The following is a 25,857-nucleotide window of genomic DNA, read 5'->3' on the forward strand; positions in this document are numbered from 1 at the left end:
GCCTACCACTCCTCTCATGCACCCTGACACAAAATTCATTGGGAACATGGCTCTGCTGCCCATCAGAAGTCAGTTCAAAGGGCCTTCTCCACGAGAGACAAAATATACAGAGATAAAAGATACAGATATTGTAGATGAAGCTATCTATTACATCAAAACTAATCTCTCCTTCAAAACCTATAAAATTCAGAGCAAAGCTGATAGAACCTTGAGATAGATAGATAGATAGATAGATAGATAGATAGATAGATAGATAGATAGATAGATAGATAGATAGATAACTCTTCTATATTTCTGAGTGCCTGAAGAAACTCCAGAAGTGCAATTCCAAAAGCCAAGGTAAGAAAGAAATGGGCACCCTGGGAATCACTAATTTCCCCCATTCCTGGAGAACCTGGCTTCCCATTAAATGCAATTTATGCCAAACCAGCAAACAAACAAGAAGATGAAGCAATGAAGGCCTCCCTATAGCAGCTAAAGCAAGAGATGGGTCTGTGATTATGTGAAAAAGTTTTTGATCCTCATAATGGTAAATCCAGTAAGTGGTAAATTTGCTTTGTGAAGAGAGTTCATGAACAAGAGTCTTTCAGGACCTGGTCAGTAAAGGGAACATGGCATGAACTGTCTCCACAGTCTGAACAGCATTTTACAACAAGATGTACACATCCCACATCTTTGCCTTTATCTCACTTTTGGGGGAGAGTTTGGGCCACACCCGATGACGCTCAGAAATCACTTGGGGGACCATATGGGACGCCGGGGGATTGAACTGCGTTCTGTCCTAGGTTAGCATGTGTAAAGCAAATTCCCTTACCGCTCTCACCACCACCTCTCTGGCCCCTATCTCACCAAGTTTTATAGAGAAGAGAGCATGTCTTTACTTTAAAAATCACTTTATCCAGAATTGGGGGAAGGAAAATAGAGTCAAAGAGTGATTTAAAATTTTCTGGTGCTTAATAAAGGACAATAAAGAAATTTCTAATATTCCATGTCAAAATAAAAAAGGAAGAAATAATTTTCAAAAACAGTTGGGGAAAATTAAGCAGCATACTTGTGAATAATTCTTAGGTCAATGAAGAAAAGATGAGGAAATGCTTTGAATCAAAATGATACAAAGTTAACATGACAATTTTTCAGGAGTATCTGACACAGGACTAGTGGAAATATACACCTTTCAAACGCTAACACTGAAAAAGAAGAAAGACTTCAACTTAAAAATAAACATCTAAGCATCTATCTCAAGAAACTGCAAAACAAGAAGCAACGTTAGCTCAAAAGATAGCATGAGTTTCCTTACCATGTCACCCATATTTTGGTGGGCCTATGCAAACAATAATTGCCACTCTAACACCGTTTTTACTTTGCTCCTATGACTCTAAACCTTAAATAAAAAAACTACTTAAACTTTTGAGGTTAACATAAACTAATATGCACATGCATGGAAATGTAAAAAATACTATACCTTCAATGTTTCAGGAGTTACACAAATCATGGCTTTAAGTTGCTTTGTGTACCCCTAAGAAATGTTATAATATATATCTGGAGACTTGAGGGACAAAGTAATTGTACATGGGTTCTGTTTTATTTCTTCTTCTTTTTTTTTTGTTTGTTTTTTTTTGTTTGTTTTTTTGGGCCACACCTGTTTGACGCTCAGGGGTTATTCCTGGCTATGCGCTCAGAAATCACCCCTGGCTTGGAGGGACCATATGGGACACGGGGGGATTGAACCAAGGTCCATCCGCTTGCAAGGCAGACACCTAACTTGTAGCGCCACCTTCCCGGCCTTTATTTCTTCTTAATGTTCCTTGACTTTATGTTCAAAATTAAGGTGTCAGTAAGGGGATTTCTTCTGAGAACTCTGTTTATTGCTGATTGTACTTCCACGGTAACTTTACCCTGTCCTCTTTCTTTGCATCATTGTTTTCATAATTAAAATAAATAAATAAGTAGTTATTTATTTATTTATAGCATGAGTGAACATAAGGGGGCCAGAGAGATAGCATGGAGGTAAAGCGTTTGCCTTTCATGCAAAAGGTCATTGATTCAAATCCCGGCATCCCATATGGTCCCCTGAGCCCTCCAGGAGCGATTTCTGAGCATGGAGCCAGGAGTAACCCCTGAGTGCTGCTGGGTATGACCCCAAAATAAAAAGAGTGAATATAAGAGCGGAAATTCTGAGGGGGATTTTTTCTCAGATCAGCAAGATTGGCATAATCATTTAAAAAAATAAATTAAATCTCATATATTAATAATTAATTAAACTTTAGGGCTGAAGAGATAGACAGCTCATGGAACCTTGCATGCTGCCAACTTGGGTTCAATTCCTAGTACCATATAGCCCCCAGATCCCCTCCAGGAGTAATCCCTGAGCAGAGAGCCAGGAGTAAGTTCTGAGCACTGCCAGTGTGGGGCCAGAGAGAGAGTACCACAGGAAAAGCACTTTACCTTGCAAGCAGCCAACTCGGGTTTAACTCATATATCCCATATGTTTTTCTGAGCATTGCCAAGAGTGATCCCTAAGCACTGAAGCAGGAGTAATGCTTGAGGAACCAAGATCTAAAAACAATAACTGAGCACTTCCAGGTGTGTCCCCAAACCAAACCAAAAAAAAATGTATATAATAACAGAAGAGAATTTATATAACAACCATAATATATGCAGAGAAGGCATCTGGCAGGGGCCAGAGAGATAGCACAGTGGCATTTGCCTTGCAAGCAGCCAATCCAGGACCTAAGATGGTTGGTTTGAATCCGGTGTTCCATATGGTCCCCCATGCCTGCCAGGAGCGATTTCTGAGCAGATGGCCAGGAGTAACCCCTGAGTGCTGCCGGGTGTGACCCAAAAACCAAAACAAACAAACAAACAAACAACAAAATGAAACAAAAACATATAATAAAAATAAATAAAAAACACAAAAAGGAAACTGTCTCAATCTGATAAAAAAAAAAAAAGTTCAGTACCCTTCTTAATGATGAGGAGGAAGAAGAGGAGAAGGAGGAGAGGGAGGAAAGAAACAGACTTTCCCTCAAGATGGCTCTGGTAGAAAAAAATGTGCAAGATACCTATCTGAGAAGAGATTTATTAAATATTAAAAATTCCTAGATTTGGAGCAATAGAACAGCAGGTAGGGTGTTTGCCTTGCACATGGCCAATCCAGCTTTGATCCCCAACATCCCATATAACTCCCTGGGCCTGCCAGAATTCCTGAGTTCCAGGAGTATCCTTTGAGCATTATTAGTGTGATCAGAAAACAAATCAACCAAAAAAAAATGTTAAAGGGGTTAGAGAGATGGTATGGGGACAAAGGATTTGCCTTGCATGTAGCCAAGCACTGCTATGGTCCTCTGAGCACCACTAGGGTTTAGAAATAGTCCATAAACACATGAAAAGGAAGGACCAAAGAAATATCCCAGCAGCTTGGAAAACAAGCTTTGCACTCAGGAGCCCCAGGTTCTCTCCCCCGGCATGACATGGCCTCTGAGAAGCCATGACACATAATTCTGACACTGGAGTCATTCCTGAGTACAAAACTGGAAGTGGTCCCCAAATACTACCAGATGTGAGTCCCCAAAAACCATTTTTATAAAGTAGGAACAAATAAGGCAATTTCAAATATTTAACAGATGATTTACAAAGAAAGATATAGGAATGGCCAGCAAGCACTTTATCATCAGGGAAATGCAAATTGAACCACACTGTGTGAACCCCACACAGCCACCACAGAGTATGTTTAAAATTAAAATGCTGCCAGTGGGCCAAAGCAATAGAACAGCAATTAGTGTGTTTGCTTTGCATGCAATCAAGTCGGGCTCAATCCTAACTTGTCCCCTCAACTCTATTGGAAGTAGTTCCTGAGTGCAGAGCCAGAAGTAACCCCTGAGCATCACTGAGTGTGACCAAAATAATAATAAAAAAAAGTATCTGCTAGATATCACCTAGAGGTGGATAGTCTGAAATCAGTAGTCAGTGGTTGGTAGGGTTAGCTAGGTTTTATTTAGAAAAATCAAACACTGCCAATGGCCCTAGTTTCTATCAATAGGAGGAAAATGAGTAAATTATAGTATATTCAAACACTTGAAACCCTAACACTTTTATAAAAGAACAAATTGTGAGGGTATATAATCGCATGAATAGAACTCAGAAATGCAATGCTCATACGAATCAATAATCTTTAATTCTGTTTATATCAAGATCTCCAAAAAGCTGGGCTAAATTCTGCAAAGTCAAAATGTACTTGCTGAACTATTCAAAAGAGTGATTTGTCCTGGAGGTATGCAGTGGGATTTACTGCGCAGGGTCGTGTGCAAATTCTGACCTGTGAGTGATACTTGGTTGATTGAGTAAGTCAGTGTTTAATTTGCAGAGGTGCATGCATTTGGAAGAACTCAATTGTACCCTTAAGATGTACACGCTTGGAGCCGGAGAGATAGCATGGAGGTAGGGTGTTTGCCCTGCATGCAGAAAGACGGTGGTTCAAATCCCGGCATCCCATATGGTCCCCGGTAACTGCCAGGAATGATTTCTGAGCATAGAGCCAGGAGTAACCCCTGAGCGCCACCGGGTGTGACCCAAAAACCAAAAACCAAAAGAGAAAAAATAAAAAAAAAGAAAAGAAAAGAAAAATTCACACACTTCACAAAATATGTAAATATTTCACCTTTTAAAAAAAGCTATAAATAAAATAATAAACTCCAGTAAATTATATACAAGAAGAAGGATGGGCAGGGTAAGGAAAGGGTATGTACACTGATGTCACTACTTATTTCTGGTCACAGACCAAATTAGAGGCACTATTGATGGAAAGAGCGTGTAAACATATGTAATAATATATTACTTTTATATGTATGTATATATCACAAATGTCGTTGCAGAATCTAAGCGGCATATACACAGAGGTGTTCATATATACAAGTCACACAGCCTTCTGTATGTTTGGGAAAAAAATTTATTTTTGCTTTTTGGTTTTGGGATCTCACACGGCGGTGCTCAGGCTCAGGCTGGCTCTGAACTGAGAAATCACTCTGTTGGTGCTAGGAACCATATGGATGCCCATGATCGAACCCAGGTCGGCCACATGCAAAGCACACGCGTTGATAGCTGTACTAGCTCTCCAACATTGTTAGAAAATTTTCATAATAAAACTGCAAGACTCGTCCACATGCTTTCATATGTGTGACTCCGATCGTTCTTGTGCTACATTCTCCCCTACTCTGCCCTCATAAGCTGGTTCATTTGGGGGGAAATTTGGGAGTTGAAAAGGGGCATTTGAACGACGCACAATTCGCGACATCACCCCAGTTTGGAACACCACTTTGGAACCCAGAAGTGGTGCGTGCTACTTCTCTGCTCCTGGGGACAGGAGTGGAGTTGGGTAGTCTTTGAGCGGGGACCATGGTCTCTGGAGACCAGGAGGTGCTAAATCCCAAGATGCTGCCCAAATCTGTTCCCTAGCCCGGGGAGAGCGCGTGTGAAGGGGCGTAGCGCCCTCTTCGGGCCAGGGAAGGCTCACGCTCCCAGCCTCGGGAAGGCCCGTTACACACCCGCTGCGCCCGCCCCTTGGAGCACCCACTCTCCTGATCTGCGATCCCGCGTGGGATCCACGCAACTCGGGGTGAGCCAGCCGGGATCGAGGGACCGTGGCCAGCTCCGGGGGGCGGCTCCTCGCGTCTGGGAGTCAGGGGACCGACAAGGTAGCGGGGCAGCCGCTTGGTTCCACCTGTTGCAGCGTGGGCGCACGCGGGCGCAGCAGAGCGGGGCACGGACACCTCTGCAGGGCAGGACCGTGGGTGTGTGCATTGGGGGTGGGTTCAATTCCCGACAGCGCGGTGCTGAAAGGGACCCCCAATCTCCATCCCAGGATAGGTAAGACTGGATCCCCGCTGCGGGCTTCCCCAAAGGTGGGTTTTCTAAAGCGGGGTTTGGCGATCAGGGGGGAAGGAGGACGTGGGCAGTGGACAAACTCTACACCCAGCAGAATGGGCGCAAAAAATAAATGTCCAGAGAGCAGCCAAGGCCAGATGGAGGGGGCTGAAAGCTGTGCCACCCACTCCCGCCCCCAAGCAGAGCCACGCGCGGCCGGCCGACACGTGGGGGGCGGAAGACGCTCCCTCGCGGGACCCCCGAGGCCAAGAACGTTCTGATCCGGGGAAGGCGAGGAGGAGTCCGCTGGGCGGGTTGGGGGGCGGGAGGCTAACTTCCTTCCTCGCCCCCCAACTCCCTCTCCGGTCTCCTCCTTCCAGTCCGCCCTCTGGATGCCGCGCCTCCCGGGGGCCCCTCGGAAAGTGGGAGCCCCGGGGCGCGCTTCTTGGCACGGACTCTCGGTGTCTGCGCGCGCCCCGGATCGGCTCCAGGCTCCCGGCTCGGCGAACCGGGGAAGTGAGCCGGGAGGCCGCCCCTGCAATCTAGAGACACCCTTTTCAAAGCCTTGGGCCCCCAACCCACCGCGCGTGATTTCTCCACCGCGAGGAAAAGCCAAGATATCCAAGAGGAGACGCAGCGGGTCGGTGTCTTCCATCATTTCCAGGTGCCCAGATCTGGGCTGGGGAGGAGATTCGAGTCTGCCCGGGCTGGCCTTGGCCACCCCGCCACGCCCCCTCCTGCCCGGGAGTGGGCTTGGAGACACCTCGGCGGCAGCAGCCGGGCGCGGAGCTACACACTTCGGGGCGCGCTGCCCCTCCGATCTCGGGCACTCCGGAGCACCCCAAGCAGACCGAGATGACAGCGCGCTGGCGGCTTTGAAAGCAAGAGTCGAGGCTCACCCCGGGAGCTGGAGCGCCGGAGCGCTGGAAGCCGAGGCCGAGAAAGCGCCCAACGGTCATGGGCACGGCGGCCCGGGCGCATCCCGGGGTTGGGTGAGCGCCCCGTCGAGCCCCGATGCCCGCGCCAGTGGTCACTCTCGGGGGGCCGGCTCCGGCGGGGCTCCTCGAGGACCGAGACCCGCCATGGCCGGCCGTGGGCACGGCTGCGGCTGCTTCCCGGGCCACCTGAACGAGGACAACTCGAGGTTCCTGCTGCTCATCGTGCTGCTCATGCTCTACCTGCTCGGGGGCGCCGCGGTGTTCTGTGCGCTGGAGCGCGCGCCCGAACGCCTGGCCCAGCACAACTGGGGCAGGCGGCTCACCAACTTCAGCCGCCACTACAACGTGAGCGTCGACGAGATCAAGAACTTTCTGCGCCTCTACGAGAAGGCCACCATGGCCGGCATCCACGTGGACAGCGTGCGACAGCGCTGGGACTTAATGGGCGCCTTCTATTTCGTGGCCACCGTCGTGACCACCATAGGTGAGCGGGCAGACTTGTATTTTTCAGCCTGGGGGTCACCGCCCATCACTTCCTCTTACCCACCTACCCACCCACCCACCCACCCACCACCCACATATTGCAGGGCGCAGAGGGTTGCTGTGGGCCGAGCCACAGGTGCCCATGCATGGTGCTTCTGTGTAAGTTGTTTTTATGCGGTATCTTCGCATTCCTCAGTCACAGTCTGTCCCTCTGAGGAAAGTCGGGGTACACCTACTCACAGAGATCTCCACCACCTTCCCCACTGGAATGGGCCTTAAATTCGAAACGCTCGGTTCTGCTAGCCATTCCACTTAGTTCAGCATCCTGCTGGAGTTAGTGAGGCTTTAAGGAGAGAGGCTTGAAAATCCTAGACCCGTGTGTTAATTCTGTTATGGAACAGCAGAAAGTGCAGTGGGAAGGGGGGAATGTGAGGATGACACAAAGTTTAAAGGACAGTGTGCTTGGTATAAGATTCATGGAGAGAACGTGCAACAGTGGCTTGGCTTCACTATCAGGACATAGAATGGCTTGAGATTGAAAAACTGGGTACCAAGTGGAGTCGGGGGTGGGGGAGAGAGCTTCAGGTCTGGTTTAGGTTTGGAAACAAAAGCTCTGCACTCTGGAGGAGGACATGGTGTTGGAGGGAGCTGCGTCTCTTGAACTATCCAGAGTCCTTGAAAGGAAGGCCAGGAATGGCTCCAGATAATGGAAAGGAGCTCTGCCATCAGCCTGGCACTTGAGCCCCTGAATTTTGTAAGCAGGCAGAGGTCAGGGCCCTCAGAGGCCCACCTTTATACCTGCAGACAGAAAGAGATGGGGGTGTCCCTGTCCCATACTCCTGAGCACAAGGGCTCAGGAGCAATGTAGACGTTCTGAGGACAGTAGAGAACCCGTAAAGAGGAAAAGATCCTGGACACCTCGCAAAGGAGAGCTGCTCCCAGCAGCCTCAGTGCCAGGAGCAGCAAGAGGCCTTGCTCTGTGCCCAGGTCCCTGTCCAGAGCTGTTTCATGAGGTCGGTCATGAGCTCAGTTCTTCCAGGCACCCATGTCTGGGGCCTGCGGGGGGCGCTGTCAGAAGGAATAAGGTGTGTCGTGGAGGTGGGCCACGGGCCAAGAAACACTCCCCAAGGCTAGGATTGAAGCTCTGTGAGGGACTAATAGCCTGCGTGGCTCACATGCCCCTGGCCTCTGGTCCTTACAGGTGGCCCATAGACACCATGACACTATTATGGTCCTCAAACTCTTTAAATAGGGGGCTAGTTCATTGTCCCTCAGACCGTTGGAGGATCGGACTATAGTAAAAACAAAAATTATGAACAAATTCCTATGCACACTGCGTATATCTTATTTTGAAGTGAAGAAACAAAACTGGAACAAATATAATATGTGGCCCATGTGCCATAGTTTGAGGACCATTGTACGGGTGGGGGCCCTAAACAGCATGGAGGAGAGTCAAACCCAACCTGGCTGAACCTTTCCCTTTGCCTTAAGGGAGAGCCACCCCTATTGTGTCAAAAGCAAGTTAGTTCTAGGTGTTTTCCTGTGTCAGGAGGACTTAAAGAGACTAGGAAGTGGGACTTGGGGAGACCAGTGAAGTGGAACCTACCACCACAGATCTGCTTTGATCTGCCTGTGTTGTAGTTTTATCTGGTTGAATTCTTTCTCTGTGATGGTTTTGGAAAATTATTTGGGGGCTAACTCTCCCACACCACAAATGTCCCAAGATGGAACATTGGGATGTAGACCATGTCACAGATAGATGGAGTGAAAGATTCCCCCAGAGTGGCTGGGCTGAGGGGTCATAGCTGTGTCTCACTTGGCCACATCTGTGCTTTCTTTAGCCGGTTCAGTTTTGGTTTGGGGGCCACACATGGTAAAATTCAGGGCCTACTCCCAGATCCATGCTTAGAAATTACTCTCGGTTGGGCCCGAGAGATAGCACAGCAGCATTTGCCTTGCAAGCTGCTGATCCAGGACCAAAGGTGGTTGGTTCGAATCCCGGTGTCCCATATGGTCCCCCGTGCCTGCCAGGAGCTATTTCTGAGCAGACAGCCAGGAGTAACCCCTGAGCACCACCGCATGTGACCCAAAAACAAAAAAAAAAAAAAAAAAAACAAAAAAAAAAAAAGAAATTACTCTCGGTAGTTTCTTGAGGAGACCATGTAGTATTGGATCAAACCAGGGCCTTCCACATGCAAAGCCTGTGCGCCAGCCTAGCCAGGTTATTTTGTTTAATTTGTTTGGGGAACCACACCTGGTAGTTCTCAGGGGTTACTTCTGGCTCTGTGCTCAGGAATTACTTCTGATGGGTTAAGATGAACTATATGGGGTGCCTAGGACTGAACCTGGGTTGGCAGCATGCAAAGCAAATGCTCTACTTGTTGGAACATCACTCTGGCTTCTTGGTCAGATTTATTTTTTTTCAGTGTTCTGAGGCCCAACCTCCTCCTCTAAGATGTCAACAAAGTGCCTATCTTGGTGTCTGGTATAGTGGAGCTGCTTAATCAGCTCCATCTCCTGCCTACCTCTTCCTAATAATTCTGCCCCCTGTTCAGAGTTTGTGGTGAATCAACGGGCACAAGGAAGTGAATGTCCTTTAAAAAGTACAAAGACTGCTTTCTCTTTCTTTCTCCTTCCTAATGTTTTCTTTTAAATGTTCTGATATCTGGCTGTCAGGATAGCAGCTCTTGCTACCCTTTCTTCGGCACTGATCAGGGACACACTGTGAGTACATGATGATAACTTGATGCAGCGAGCTGCTGCCTTTCCACACTCAAGTCCATCCACTCCTTGGGATAGCTGAGAATATTTGTTTTTTTAAGGGAGGGAACCAGCTTCATGGTCCTTTGTAACAGTTTAAGGAAAGCTGCACCATCTGTCATGCTATTACTTCTGGTTAACCGCTGTTGACATTTCGGTGTATTTCTTTCTATTCTTTTCTCCATTTGCAGATAGCTATTGCATATGAATTACAAAATGTGCATATATATTTCAAAAATAGGGGAAATATATAAACTATATGTCTGCTCAGGAGTTACTCCTGGTTCTGCACTCAGAAATTACTCTTGGCAGAATCGGGCGACCATATGGGACACTGAGGATAGAACTGGGTTGGGTTGACTTGTGCAAGGCAAATGCCCAACCCACTGTGCTATCACTTTGGCCCCTATTCTTTGTATTATAATTCTGACATGGCATGTTAGTTTCCCCTCTAAAAAACAAAGTTAGTTGATCTATTCTTTGTTCTCCTTTGGAGAACAACAACCCAAAAACCACAGCAACAAAAGCATATATGTATGCTTTAAAAACACATATCAAATATGCAAACCAAACTTTAGAACCAGGGTTAAGAAGAAGGGAAATTTGCAAGAGAGGAGCTCTGTCAGAGCTGAGTTGTGCCAGAAGCCGCAGTCGCACAGAAACCAGGGATTTGTGCACAAGCAGTTGATGCGAGCAATGCAGGTAATGAAGAAGGAAATGGTACAAGAAAAGGACATGAGTTCAGGCGCACTGGGAGGCAGAAACCATCGTATTTGCAGTTCAGCTGGTCCCAACCAGTACCGATTCCATTTCAAGTGGAAGCCTGAAATCAATGTAAAGCTTGTGATTCAGAGGAAGACCAGGCAAGGGAGCACAGATGTCAGAACAAATGCCCGCCATGTGAAGCAGTTGATTCTGTACCTCTTATCACAATGTCCCCTAACTCTACCCCCAAGCTGCCACATCCCTCCCCCGCATGTCTTCTGCAAATGACCTCAAATCCCATTTGCACAGAGCAAAATGTGTATAGGCCAGCTCAGAAATTAATTCGCCACTAAAGTCTCTTTGAGAGACTGGGGAGATCGTTCCATGGGCTGGAGCATAAGCTTTGCCCGGAGAGGCCCAGTTTTGAGCCCCAGCATTGCATGGTCCCCAGACCACCAAGAAAAGCCACCATAGTTTGCTTCTCTCCATAATTTACATAATTCTTATTTCTTTCAGAACCAGTACTCTGTCTTGATGTTTTAAATTATGGTAAATGGACATTTTCCTGCTATTTGATAATCCAATGGAACTGGGATGTTTATATATCCAAACTGCTCAGTAATGAGTTAGAACTCTGCTAGGGTGCAGCTGGAGTGATAGCACAGCAGTAGGGCGTTTGCCTTGCACACATCCAACCTGGGTTTGACCCCCCAGCATCCCATATGATTCCCCAAGCGATTTCTGAGCACAGAGCCAGGAGTAACCCCTGAGTTTCACCGAATGTGGCCCAAAAGGAAAAAAAAAACCTGCTTGGAAATAAGAAAACAGAGAAATACAATGTGGGGTTTTATTGTTTGGGGGAATGAAGAATCACATCTGGTGGTACCCAGGGACTACTTCTGGACAGACTGACTACTCAGGGGACCATGAATGGCTGGAACTCAAAACTGGGTTTCTTGCAGGCAAGCCATGTGCTCAGTCCTTTGAGCCATCACCCAAGCAGAAGAAAATAATTCTCAGGGATTTCTGTTTGAGTTTTTAATTTTATTTTTTAATTTTGTGGTAACATCCTGCAGTGGAAATTCCTGGCTTTATATTCAGGAATCACTCCACGTGGTATGCCAGGGAACATATGGGATGCCGGAGATTGAGCCCAAGTTGGCCTCATATAAGGCAAATGCCCTGTCTGCTGTACTATTCACTCTGGTCCCTAACTGGGGATAATTTTTTTGACAGTTTAAAGGTATACTACTGACAGAGAGGTAGACATGGCCCTGAGGATTCAGATCAGAGTGCCCAGAAATGACCACGGCAGCCAAGGTTGTGTGTGGGCAAAGCACCCATTGTGACTGTTTCACTTCAGATGTTGTTGAAAGCTTCATGGCAGAAAGATGTGGCCCATATTAGAATTTTTATTGCCATAAAGAGAAGCACTGGAGCTGGAGAGACAGTCCAAAAGTTAGGGTCTTTAACTAATGTGGCTGCTGCTGCAGTCCCGGTTCAGTTCCCGGCATAGCTTATGTTTCTTCCAAGTATCACCAAGCATGGATCCTCGTCTACACCATCGACTGTGACCTCCAGACAGAGAGAGTGTGAGAGAGTTACCAATATCATTGAACTTCGGGGGTTGTTCACAAGCAATATTCTCCTAGACAGACACAACAAGATGGCTTCATGCACCTGTTGTCTGAGTCCTTTGGTTTAAAAGTTACCGGAGTGGAAAACTTGTTGGCAGCATCTCAAAAGATCGAACACAGAATTCTCCTATGACCCCGTAACTCTGCTCTTAATGTCCACAGGAGAATGGAAATCAAACAGGCTTGTATGCATCACTCACCGCTGCAAAGAATCGACAAACTGTAGAAAAATAATGCCATAATATTATTTCTGCATTAAAACGACTAAAAAAAATGATGTCTGTTAAGTGTGAAAGCCATGAAACTCATTATACATAGAGAAGGAAGCCAGGATGAAGATTACTTTTTTTTTTACTTATGGTGGAGACACCTAGAACAGGGAAATAACACAGAATAGGCAAGTAGAATGGAGGTTATTAGGGACTGGGAGAAAAAAGAGGAAATATTCATTGTGTAATGAATATGAAAATTTTGTTGAGGATAATTAAAGTATTTGGAGTGTAAATGGTGGTAGAGATGATAAAATGTTGTGATTGTATTCAATACTGTGAATTAGACTTAAGAAAGTTCTTACACATCATTAAAATGGAAGTAAAGAAAGAGTACACGTACGTAGGTCACTTGCCTTTTATGAGGTGAATCCTGCTTTGATCCTTTTCACACACCATGGCTCTCTGAGCACTGCTAAGAGTAGCCCCTGAGCACTGCTGGGAATGGCCTTTAGGCCAAATAAAATAAGTTTAAAATAAGAATCATTTAAAGGGTAAATATTATAAGCACGCCCTCACACACATACAAGAATGGTTCTATTTGATATGATTTGGTAGGTTTTTGAGGGGTGGTTTAGGAATGCTTATTTTCCCATACAAATTAGTAGTAATATCATTCCCAGACACCTCCCAAATAACCTAGCAAACCATGCCTAATAGGAACAGTCTGTTCTCAGATACCAAGGAGAGACTTCTAAGTGCATTTTACCACCATTTAAAGTCACGACACTATTGATTTTGGAAGTGGTTTCTGAGAAGTAAAAAAATTATGTAAAGTTTGTAGAGGGGTAGATTATGATGGCCACTCCAGATGGTGCTCTGAGGGCCATCAGTGCTGAGATCCAACCTGGGGCCTCTCCAAGACAAAGCTTTTGCTCTAGTCTATGGCACCATCTTCCCTGTCTCTAAAGTAGATCTTTCTGTAACATTTATTCCTGGGCTGCTCTGTGGACTGGCCCTCAACCTCTGTGAAAAGAGGATTTGCAGAGGATGTGGTGATTGGTGATTATAGCATGTAGGGAATCGTGTGATAAGTGACTCCAGAATGAGCTGCTTTACTTGGTGGGAGTTTGCTTAGACTCCTGCCAAGCCCTCTGTGGAAAAACTCTGAAGCATTTGTCCTCTATGTGATGTCCCTGGACCAGGCCTCTCTATTTTGCCCTTCTGTCCTTTAGCTGATTCTCTAGAACTTCTCCAGAAGAGAAAGAAAAAACTGAAGAAAGTCCTTGAGTGACCAGTGGCTGCCTCATGTGATAGCATCTCCTGACAACACCCAACATCAAGAACTTGAGAAAACTCCCTCCTAGTTCCCAGAATGGCTGGAAGTGGGCCACTGAGATAGTTCAGTAGTTAGGGTGAGTGCAAAGCAAATGCCTCTACCCCTGTACTATTTCTCTGGCCTTTCATGCGGCCAACTCCAGTTCAATTTCTCCACTATATCCAATCCCCTGAGCACCTCTGGATATGTACAAACCTTCTCTCAATGAAAAACAAAATGGTTCAAACCTGATATTGGGGACCAGCAGAGATGCTTGCCTCCTTATCACCTGTGTACTATGTCATGGAAATGGATACCTGGGGTTGAAAACACCAGAAAACCTGAGGAAAGAAGACACGGACAAACAGATTCTTCAGAAAGATTTCTCTGAAGAATCCACATCATTTTACAAGTGAGCTCTGGTTTGGCTGCAAGTGTGCCAGTTGTTAAAATAAAGAGGCAAAGACAGCCACTTTGTGGCTTCCTTCTTCCAGGCTGGCTGCTTGGAACATGGCCAGCATTTTTAGACGTGAAGAAAAATTTCTCCTATAGATGGATACAAAGGGGACAAGATGATGTGGTGAGTCATTTCTTTACAGCAGCTGGGGCCCTACATGGAGTGGGCGCTGCACATTCCTGAGAGGCTTTGTGTCCCCAAGACCCATGACCCAGCCATGTGGGCACAAGTGCTGCCCCTGACATCTCCTCAGAAGGTCTCAGATTCCGCTACAGCTGGTTCCCCAGACTAGGGGTTCATAAGAACTCACCTGAGAAACTACCTCCTTGCATAGTGTTTTTCTTCTTTATTTTAGTAACATTATTATTAAATAAATTATTTAATTGAATCATCATGACATACACAGTTACAAAGTTGGTTATGATTGAATTTCAGCCATATAGTGTCCAACACCCTTCACTAGTGAACATTTCTCACCACCAGTGTTCCCAGTTTCTTTCCCACATGCCCCTCTGCCTGTTTCTATGGCAGACATATTCTCTCTCTCTCTTTCTCTTTCTCTCTTTCTCTCTCTCATCTCTCCTTTTATTTTTTTTTAGACACTGGTTCTTTGCAGAGCTTTGATGCATTTAATTTAGTTTAAGGAGGTACACTCAGCAATGCTCTTGATTCTGTGCTTAGAGATCACTCCCGGAGGTGCTGGAGAGACCCTGTGTGGTGCCAAGGGATCGAACTAGAAGGTTGACTGAGTGCTAAGTTCATGCGTCCACCCTATACTATCTCTCTGACCCAGTAGACTGACTTTTTAAGAAATTCTCTAGGGGCTGGGAGATAGTACAAGGGCCCAGAGTACATGCCTAGCATGTGTCCAGCATGGGTTCGATCCTTGGCTCTATGCACTCCCTGAGCATCACAAAGTACTGTCTTGGACATCAGGCTGACCCAGATAGCAGGAGAATCAAATTCAGAATTATGCCGAGGAATTACCGTTGGGACTCCTAAGCCTCTTAATCACTGCTTGGGAGTCCCTTTTCTCCCCCCGAACAAAAAACCCTTCAAATTCCACTGATGGGGGCACCCTCCAGGTAAAATGGGATCCCCACCATCCTTACCATCACCCCAAATAGCCAGTGAACAGCAAAACACTCCCAAGTAACTTGTAGAAACCCAAATCTCAGACTTTCCCCAAAGCATCTGAATCAGAATCTGCATTTTCACAAGGTCTCAGGATGTGTCAGAGCACAGTATGAGATTTGAGGGTTTGTGGGGGTGCTGAGCTGGGTAGGCCCCTTGTCCACACAGATAAGATAGCGGCCACACAGGAATGACAAGGAGGTGAGGTGATGAGATAGAGGGGAACAAATAGGTCCACACAACTCTAGCCCCCTGGGCTCCCTGGTTTCGTGGGGCCAAGCTCCTCCAACTAGATGGTCTCTGCAAGCTCCATTCATTTATTCTCCAACTAGATGGTCTCCAACTAGATGGTCTCTGCAACTAGATGGTCTCTGCAAGCTCCATTCATTTATTCTCATTAAGCAGCGCGTTAGGCTGGGACACTCTATTCCAGGTATTGCTTGTGATTATTAATAAATGGTGGCAGAAAAGGATAATTTGTGTTTGTATATGGTTTGGTTTCCACATTTGGCTGTGCTTACTGACTGTGTGGCAGGTTCAGGGGACCATCTGTGGTGTTGGGTTCAATTCCAGGATGACTGTTTAAGGCAAGCATCCTGCCTCCATTAAAAAAAAAAAATCCTGCCTGCAGTACTATTGCTTCAGCCCTAGGAAAAATAATTCATGCAGAGACAAATAAGAACATATTAGCACCTGAAGAAGTCCCTGAGGCCCTGACTATGTAGAAAAGCACTGTATTGGCCAAATGGACTCATTCATTTGGCTGGAATCTTGTCCTGTCGTGGTGTGTGTGTGTGTGTGTGTGTGTGTGTGTGTGTGTGTGTGTGTGTGTTTTGGTTTTTGGGTCACACCCGGCAGTGCTCAGGGGTTACTCCTGGCTCTATGCTCAGAAATTGCCCCTGGCAGGCACGGGGGACCATATGGGATGTCGGGATTTGAACCACCATCTTTCTGCATGAAAGGCAAACGCCTTACCTCCATGCTATCTCTCCGGTCCCGTTTGTGTGTTTTTAACAAAAGTTTAGGTTCTCTCTAGAACAGAGATAAATATTCTCATTGTTTCTCTTTAACTTAAAGGCTATCCAAAAAGGCTGCTTTTAAAAAATGACTCCATGTTTGGCTATATAATTATGCTTTGATTTATTTCTAAAATAATATAATAATTTGAGAATGCAATCATGTTGTTGGTTTGGAGTCACATAGAGCAAGGCTCAGGGGCTGTTCCTGGCTCTGTGCTCAGGAGTGGCCCCTGGTGGTGTTTTTTGTGAGGAGGGGGCACATGCAGAACTGGGAATGAATTAAGGAATCTCTGCAAGCAAGTGCTCTAACCCCTGTACTTTCTGGCCCTCAAATTATCCTTCCCTCCAGCGAGGGTGAGAGTTTCTCTTCTGCCTTGCTTCCCTCCAAACCTGAGCTACATCATCTCCCCGCTGGAGCTTGTGTTATTATATCCCTTAGCCTCGAAGTGAGAAAACGAGCTCTGAGCGATGCACCACTGGCTGTTCCCATGTCATAAGACAGGAAAGAGACAGGTGTTACTCCTGGCTCTGAACTCAGAAATTGCTCCTGGCAGGCTCAGGGGACCATATGGAATGCCAGGGATTGAACCCAGGTCAGCACATGCTAGGCAATCACTCTACCCATTGTGCTATCACTCCAGCCCCTCCTCTTGGATCCAGAATTAATGTGATTGATAAATATTTATTTGCAAGTAGTTGCTTACAGCAAGTAGGTTGCAGGCATAATGCTGCTATCTCTTCCTTCTCCCCCTCCTGCCTCCCTAGATCACTACAACACACATCTCCTCAAACACCAATTACACATCTATTCCTGATGGAGTTCACAGAGCCCCACCCAGCCTGACTATTTTGTTCTTATCTTACCTGGATACTGGGTAATGCAGAGGCTGAAGAACATGGAAGAGAGAATTATTTCAACCTTAGATGTTCACCAGCCTCAGATGTCTGGCATTTCCTTCCTTAGGAAGCAGGGTCAGAGAGGGCACACAGAACTGAGGCACTAATGTCCAGCCCTGGTTTGGTGCCCAGCTCTGCATGGCACCACCAGTACAACTGAGTACAGCCCTGAAGCTCCCGAGCATTGAAACCGCAGGGCCTAAGCACTAGGGCCCCTGGCCTGGGTAGCTAAGAGTCATGGGAGTGGCTCTAGGCTCATTAAGTGCTGCATAGGAGCTTCTCCCCCCAACAAAAGGAGGGCTACCCCAGAAGGAGTAAGGGCAACCTCATCACAAATGAAATCAAGATTTTTTTCCCCCTCTATTATAGTTTTATTTTCTTTGTGGGCCACATGTGGTGATGTTCAGTGAGGGATATTCTGATCTGTGCTCAGGGATCACTCTTGGTGGATTCAGGGAACATGTAGGGTGCCAGGGACCAAACCGGGTTGGTTGCATGCAAGGTAATTACACTACCTGCTATAGTATTGCTTTGGCCCTATTCCTCTTTATTTTGTTTTGTTTTGTTTTGGAGAATCCCGCCCCCCACATGTGTTTAGAGGTACTCTTAGTAAGCTTTGGCCAACCAGGCCAACAAGTCCACTGGTCGGGCCTGACAATGTGGTGATGTGGTGTGGATCTAGTCCTGCGGGGACAGTGATCCAAATTGGGGCCTGAGCTCTGTGGCTTCATAACCAGCCTCATACTAGGTGGATACACAGGGCTCCGGTTGCTGCTTCTGTCAGCAGGTGCACTGGTTCCATCCACTATACTATCACTCTGCCTGCAGAAAGTACCATGGAACAGAAAGCAGGAACTGAGAGCCAGACCACAGTTAGACTGAAAGATACACAGGGTAACCCAGAAATCACAACTGTGCAGGGCGGTTCCCAAGCTGCTCAAAAATGAGCTTTAAACCCTGGTGTTGCTCAATCCATCAGCACCTCATTCTTTTTTTTTTTTTTTTTTTTTGCTGCTGCTATTGGTAATTCAGAGGACATTTCAAGTTATCATGAAGTCTAGGACCATTGTAGAAAATGTAAATAGCCTTGCCTGCCCAGGGCAGAGGGAAGGAGCACGCATTAGGATGACCTAGTCAGGGAGAGGCCCAGGAATACACCATAGCCTTTGCTCAGACCAGCTCTTGACCTCTGCAACCTCAGCTGGTTTCCACTTCCCTAGGCACTCCTTCCAGCCCCCTCCACCGTGACCCCGGTTTCACTCCTCCTCTTCATCCTAAAGACTGAAGTGTGGGAGATTTGGGGGTTTTTTTGTTTGGTTTTGGGGGTCACCAAAAGTTATTCTGGCATTCCTCAGGAATTACTTCTCCTGCCTCTGCCCTCAGAAATCACTCCTGGTGGTGCTGGGGTGGGGTGCATATGGGATGCTGGAGATTGAACCCAGGTCAACCACATGCAAGGCAAACAAACACCCTCTCCACTGTACTTATCTTTCCCTCTGGAAGACTTTGAGGGGTGGGAACATCCCAAGCAGTGCTCCAGGGTGCTTAGAGAACCAGGTGGCTGGTTCAATGCTAGAGACTCATGACACAGAGTGGCTGTGGATCATCAAGACATAGCTCATGTGGCTGGGATTGAGGTCCAATCTCTGTGTCATTTGCATGACACACATGTGGCATGTGGCATGACCCCTGAGCTATCTCCCTGCCTCCTACATTACTGATTTTTCAATATGTAATGCTTTTTCATGATCTTGGGGGACTAAGGGGACATGCTTGATTCAACCTACAGATGGTAATTGACAGTAACACTTTAACAACCAGCTTAAAACATGTACGTGAGGCCGGAGAGATAGCATGGAGGTAAGGCATTTGCCTTGCATGCAGAAGGGCTTTGGTTCGAATCCCTGCATCCCATATTGTCCCCCAAGCCTGCTGGGGACAATTTCTGAGCATAGAGCCAGGGTGTGACCGAAAAAAACAAAAAACAAAGAAACAAACAAAAAATACATGTACGTGCACACATACTGTCAGGCATCAGGGCTGAAGCCTGAGGAACTAGAATTGAACAGCACTTGAGCCATATATCCACCTAATTGGGGGGCCAGAAGGGGTACTTTCCTAGGCCTGACCTCTGAGACTTCTCCCTACTTAGGCCCATTTTATGCAAGCTGTGACTACTTTGGCTAGTGCCAACCCAATATCCTGTTCGTTCCCACAGTGGATGAATCTGGGCAGTGTTTGGGACGAGTTACAGGAGAGTGGAGTGAGCTTGGATGCTATAATTTTATTTTTGGGGGGGCCCACACCCAGCAGTGCTCAGGGGTTATTCCTGTGCTCAGAAATTGCTCCTGGCAGGCTTGGGGACCATATGGAATGCCAGGGTTTGAACCTGGGTTCATTCTGGATCATCATGCAAGGCAAATGCCCTTCCACTATGATATTGCTCTGGCCCCTAGGTGCTGTGATTTAAAGATTTCCTGCACCCCCAGCAGCACTCTGGCTGGGCACTTGAAATAAGAGAAGTGGTATATGTTTGGCTGCAGCTCTGTGAGCCTAGGGCTGGGTATTTCTGTTTGAGGTTTTCTACAGGCCTCCCTTGTTCTTGGGGCCCAGCAGAGAATGAGCTGTCAGGCTCAGTACAGTGAGTTCTTCCCTCACCCCAAATCCTGTTTCCCAGATGATGCCATAGTCTCCTGGCCCCTGTCTGGGGCTTTAGGCCAGAGCTTCATGATCGGAACTTTGGAAGCATCCTAAACCTTTTGTTGTATCTGTGAACATGCTTATTCTATAACTTCTTTTGTGTTTAGCATTTGGAAATTATTATTTTTAAGTCATTAACTTTGACTATCAAACATTTTTACATGACATTGGTGCATGCATCCGTGTGTGTTTGTGGGGTTGTAATTACTTTCCCCTTCTGGTCATTTCTTTCATTAAGTCAGATCCCTTCACTTTTTTTTTTTTCTTTTTTCTTTTTGGACCACATATGGCAGTGCTCACAGATTACTCCTGGCTCTACTGGTTACTCCTGGCTCTACGCTCAGGAATCATTCCTAGCTAGTTTGGTGAACCATGTAGGATGTTGGGGATCAAACCTGGATCAGCCGCATGCAAGGCAGACGCCCTCCCCGTGCACTATGGCTACCACCAAAATGCCCTCGTTTCTGCCTCTTCAGTCTCCTCCACAGAAAGGGTGCTGTCCCCCAGGAATCTTGCTGTCTTCATGGAACTATGAATCTCACGTCCATCCACTCGCTTCTGCATGTTCGTGCCGTGCTCAGTGCCTGGCACACAACAATTCCTCAGAAGCGCTCATGGAGTTCATAAAAAATTAGAATCTGAGGCCGGTGAGATGGCACTAGAGGTAAGGTGTCTACCTTGCAAGCTCTAGCCAAGGAAGGACTGCAGTTCGATCCCCCAGCATCCCATATGGTCCCCCCAGCCAGGGGCAATTTCTGAGCATTTAGCCAGGAGTAACCCCTGAGCATCAAACAGGTGTGGCCCAAAAAAAACAAACAAAAAAAATTTAGAATCTGGAGGCTAGAGAGAGTACAGTGAGGAGGGCATTTGCCTTGTACGTGGTCAACCCAGGTTCAATCTCTGGCATCCCAAATAGTCTCACAAGCATTGCCAGGAGTAATTCCTGAGTGTAGATTCAGAAGTAACCCTGAACACTATTGGATGTGACCCAAAAACCAAGATAAAAGAAGTGGACTCTAGGGGCCAGAGTGATAGTGCAGTGAGTAGGTCACTTGTCTGTGTTCAATCCTTGGCACCCCAAACACCACCAGGAGTGATTCCTGAATGCAGAGCCAAGAGCAGTAAGCCCTGAACATTGCTGAGTATGGTACAAATGGACAGAAAGAAGTGAATTCTTTTCATGTGTCTGCCATCATCTCAGTATGTCTTTGCTTATGAGTCACCATTGGCTGCAACCCAGGCCACTGCTGGTAGTGACCACTGCTTCTACTGCCAGTGACTCATAACTCTGGCCACCATTCCTGGTGGCTCTATTGAGTGACTAGAGGTGATCAACTGTATTGTGGCTAACGACTATAAAACCAGTTCTGTTTCTCGTCAGCATGAGAGGAAGTGCCAGAGTAAGGAATTCTTGCTTAATCCACTTTCTGTTCCTGCATCTTCACCAGAAGAACAAGTCCTGAGCCCCATCAGGAGCAGGATTGCTGAGAAGCATGTGTCCTGCCATGTTACCAAGTCTTAGCAGCATTGGGGGAGACAGACAGTGGTACCTTAGCCATGATTTCTCTGTAGAATTAAGTTGACTCTCAAAATGTGTCTGATCCCTCATTCATCTATATATTTGATTTTTGGGCCACAACCATGGGTACTCAGGGGTGTATATCTATGCTAGGAATCACTCCTGGCAGGCTCGGGGAACCTTATAGAATGACGGGCATCAAACCTGAGTTGTCCACATGCAAGGCAAATGCCTTACCTGCTGTGCTATCACTCCAGCCTCAATATATATACATTTACATATATAATTTTTTTTATGAATGGAAACCTTTTGAGTTGAAGCTAGTTTGGATCTTGGAGGCTCATGACTGTGAGCAGGATCCCAGTAACTGTGCCAAACTGGAAAGGACTATTGTGCTCTGCAGGGAGCATCATCGTGTCCTACAGTGCTCAACCTTGACAGGCCCAGGTTCATCTGAGATTTGAAACTTGAAGCTGACTGAGGCTCATCGGATCTCAGAAAGTCAAGCACAATCCCTAAGATTGTGCTGGGAGTAGCCACCTTGCCCAGAACCACCAGGGATGAGCCAAAAACAAACAAACAAACAAATAAAATTAACGGAGGGGCTTTAGTGCCATCTGTAGGGCAATAATGGCAGGAACATGCCTGAGTCTCTCTCTCTCTGCCCTTTGCCTCAGGCAACTTGTCTGTTGAGAAAGAAGTTTGGGGCCAAATAAGATGGCCGCTCTAAGAAAAAACAGGTTGTGGCTTCCATATGCATTTTCTCCTCTTCTTCCTCCACTTTCTCCTCATCCTTTTCCTCCTTTTTTTCCTTCTCTTCTTTCTCCTTCATCTCTTCCCCTCTTCTTCTTCAAAGTGCAGCACATCTATTGGTGTTTTAGGAACCACTTAGTATTGGATATCATCTTGGGATCCCTGTTAGAGCATGTATTCCAGCCCTCTGAGCCATTCCCCAAATAATTGACCTATTTTGCGGGCGAAAAGACAAACAGAAATAAGATATAGGGACACTGGGGCCGGACATGTGTTCTGAAGAATTTTTCTTACCATTTCTTTCTGCAAAAGCAGTTGTAATATATTTACTGCTTCTGACATGAGAGTTTCTGTCTCTAAGCATAGCAATATCATGTAGGTTGTTCCTTTAAAATCGCAGTTTGAAAGCCCTTCTTTTTTCAGGTGATCTTTTCTTCTGTAATTAAGTGACTCTTTCTAACACAAGTGCATTCAGATCTGGTAGTAGACTTTTTAAAAAGGCATATTATGAACCAGAGAGCTGGTTCCTGTGTAAGTGCCACTGGTGAGGCACTTGCTTTGCATAGAGCTGATCCATGTTCAGTCCCTGGTACCCCCATATGGTCTCCTGAGCCACACCAGGAGTACAGAGCCAGGAGTAAGGCCCGAGTACTGCTGGATGTGACCCCCCCCCAAACTAAAAAATATGTGTATTAGGATCACTGAGTGAGTGGATATATGGTTCCAAGGGTTCAACACTGTATATCCAACAGAACCAGCCATAAATTAAGTGTCACAAGTCATGTCACCATTCCAGATGAGAGAATCCACCATCTCCCATCTGTGCACTGAGTAATCTCAGGAAATTGCACACAGCATACCTAGCATGCAAGGAGGGCTCGGACAAGGATAAAGATATTTGCCTCGCTAAAGATATTTGCCTCACATGCAGCAAACCCTGGTTAGATCTCCAGCACCATGTTTGGTGTGCAGGGGAGCAGTACCAGGAGTGTTCCCGAGCACCAATAAGTGTAAGCCAATCTTACATACACACACACACACACACACACACACACACACACACACACACACTTACATATATATTGAAAATACAACAAGACAGAAAAGTGTAAACTTTTCTTTAGAAAAAGAAATGAGAAGAGGCCGGAGCGATAGCACATTGGTAAGTGTTTGCTTTGCATGCTGCAGATCTACGACAGATCTTGGTTTGATCCCTCAGCATCCCATATGGTCCCCTGAGCCAGGAGCAATTTCTGAGCACATAACCAGGAGTAACCCCTAAGCGTCACTGGGTGTGGCTCAAAAAGAAAAAAAAGAGAAAAGGATAAAGGAAATAAAAACAAATAGAACCAATTTGAGAGAGAGACAGAGAGAGAGAGAGAGAGAGAGAGAGAGAGAGAGAGAGAGAGAGAGAGAGAGAGAGAGAGACTAAAGGTAGAAACCCCAACCCCCCTAGTATTGGGTCCGGTTGATTATTCCCAGTTTGTTAGTCACAGTATGTTGAGATCCAGAGAGAGGGAAGTGAAACCTTCATTGTTTATTTGGTTTATGTTTTTTGGGGGGAACCTACCAGCAGTGCTCTGGGTCTCCTGGCAATACTCAGCTCTGCGTGCAAGGCTGATAGTCAGGTTGATGCTTGTTCTCATTGCTTAAGAGAAATTTGAGAGTTTTAAGAGCAGCTGTTTGTTTAATTGATTGTTGGTTTCTTTGGTGCCAGGGATCAAACTGGGGATCTCATACACTTGAGGCATGCGTCCTACAACTGAATGACATCTCCCGACCCTAAGCTATTTGTTTCACAGTGTTAGGTCCATGAGTACCTCAGCGGAGTCTCAGCTTGGCCAACATAGAGCAAAGCACTCCTGAGGATCCAGTAATCTGCCCCCAGACTGCTCTGGGAATGGTATTGGCTCATTGATTGATTTCTTCTGTCATCACAAAGCACAAGGATATTACTTTGAATCTATAGAACAGGTTTCTTATTTACTTTTGAAATTTAAGAATGTGTTGCTTTATTAGGTAGACATACTCCTTCTTTGGGGGGGGGTGTTACTAAACACCATGTGTCTGATAATAACATATCCAGAAAGTGGGGAGCAATTATTACAGTGCACAGGGCCTTTGTCTTGCAAGTGGCCAACCTGGGTTCAATCCCCAGCATTCCAAGTGGTCTCCCAAGTACCACCAGGAGTAATTTCTCAGTGTAGATAGAGTAAACCTTGAGCATGATTGGGTGTGGGTTTCCTTCCAACAAACCCCAGAGATCATAAGAAATCATTGAAAATTACTGATTCGCTTTACTAAATTCAGGAAACTCATTTTTCTGTGTGGGTGACTTGTATCAGAGGATTTTCGGGCATCTTTTTGGTATAAAAGTTTGGGCCAATGCTCAGGTTATTTCTAGCTCTGCACTCAGGAATCACTTCTGGTAGAATCAGGAGATAATATGGGATGCTGGGGATAGAACCTGGATTGACTGCATACAAGACAAACGCCCTACCTTTTATACTGTCATTTTGGCCTCTGTCTTGGCATCATTGTTACCTCTAACTTTGTTCTCAACAACTGAAAGAGTAAAGGGTGTCAGGAATGGAATTCTCACCATCCTTTTTACAAGTTATTACTTTCTAATTCTCTTGTTAATGGTTCCCTTTTCCTAGACCTCAAATATATTGGAAACTTCAAGAGAAACCACGGGTCCATTAGTTGGGTTCTAGGAAACTGAGGGTTGATTGAGCTATATGGTTGATGAGAAGGATGGTTTCTGGCTCAACATTTGACTCTGTATGGAGTTTATGTCAAGAGAGAGCAAATTGCTGTCTGTGGGTACCAGTTTGGAGGACTTAGGCTAAGAGGCTATTGCTCTTCCAGTGCCAGAAATGCCCAGAAATCAAAGCACCAAGCCCACCAATACCATCCAGCAGTGTAAAAATGGCACAATTTTCCTAGAATTATTTAGAATGGTTTGGAACATTTGCTTAATGGAGAAAGTCCTGGAGCCAGATAATTTCCCTGTCCAAATAACTCTACTTTTCAGCCTGGGCATTAATCCTGAAATTGTGTGTTTGCCTATGACTTGCAGAATAGCTTCTTCCTCTGAGTTGTGCCTCAGAGTTCCAAGCACTTCTGAATTTCCTGGAGCTTCTATTCCATAGTATTGAAGGCTCAGGTTCCTCTAGCCCAGTGCTTCTCAATTATTTTCTGTCATGCCCCCCTAGGAAGTAAAATATTTTTCGCACCCCCCACACGACTGTAAGTAGTATCTTTATTAAAAAAAAAACTTTAACCTGCAAAACAAAAATATATAAAATAATTTTGGCTGATTTTTTAATCAGAGGTAATGTCTGGATTAATGGCTACAATGAGCACGTTTTGCAATGCATAGCTTTTCGAAGCGGGGTTTGAAGCAGAACCCAGCAACTCTCAGCTCCAGAGACATACAGAGACATAAACACGGGGCTTAGCTTGT

General features: G+C 46.0%; 1 protein-coding gene and 1 pseudogene across 1 annotated transcript in view; both read left to right on the forward strand.

Annotated features, from left to right (window-relative positions):
• LOC126003627 (actin-related protein 2/3 complex subunit 3-like) lies at nucleotides 1-604 on the forward strand (annotated as a pseudogene).
• Nucleotides 605-6,941: 6,337 nt separating this feature from the next.
• Nucleotides 6,942-25,857, forward strand: part of KCNK13 (potassium two pore domain channel subfamily K member 13) — a 75,025-nt gene continuing 56,109 nt past the window's right edge. The window contains exon 1 of the mRNA XM_049769861.1: nucleotides 6,942-7,281. Coding sequence (XP_049625818.1) covers nucleotides 6,942-7,281 — 340 coding nt within the window. The remainder of the gene's footprint in view (nucleotides 7,282-25,857) is intronic.

The sequence above is a fragment of the Suncus etruscus genome, chromosome 3 (genome assembly GCF_024139225.1).
Source record: "Suncus etruscus isolate mSunEtr1 chromosome 3, mSunEtr1.pri.cur, whole genome shotgun sequence".
NCBI classification, from domain to species: Eukaryota; Metazoa; Chordata; class Mammalia; order Eulipotyphla; family Soricidae; genus Suncus; species Suncus etruscus.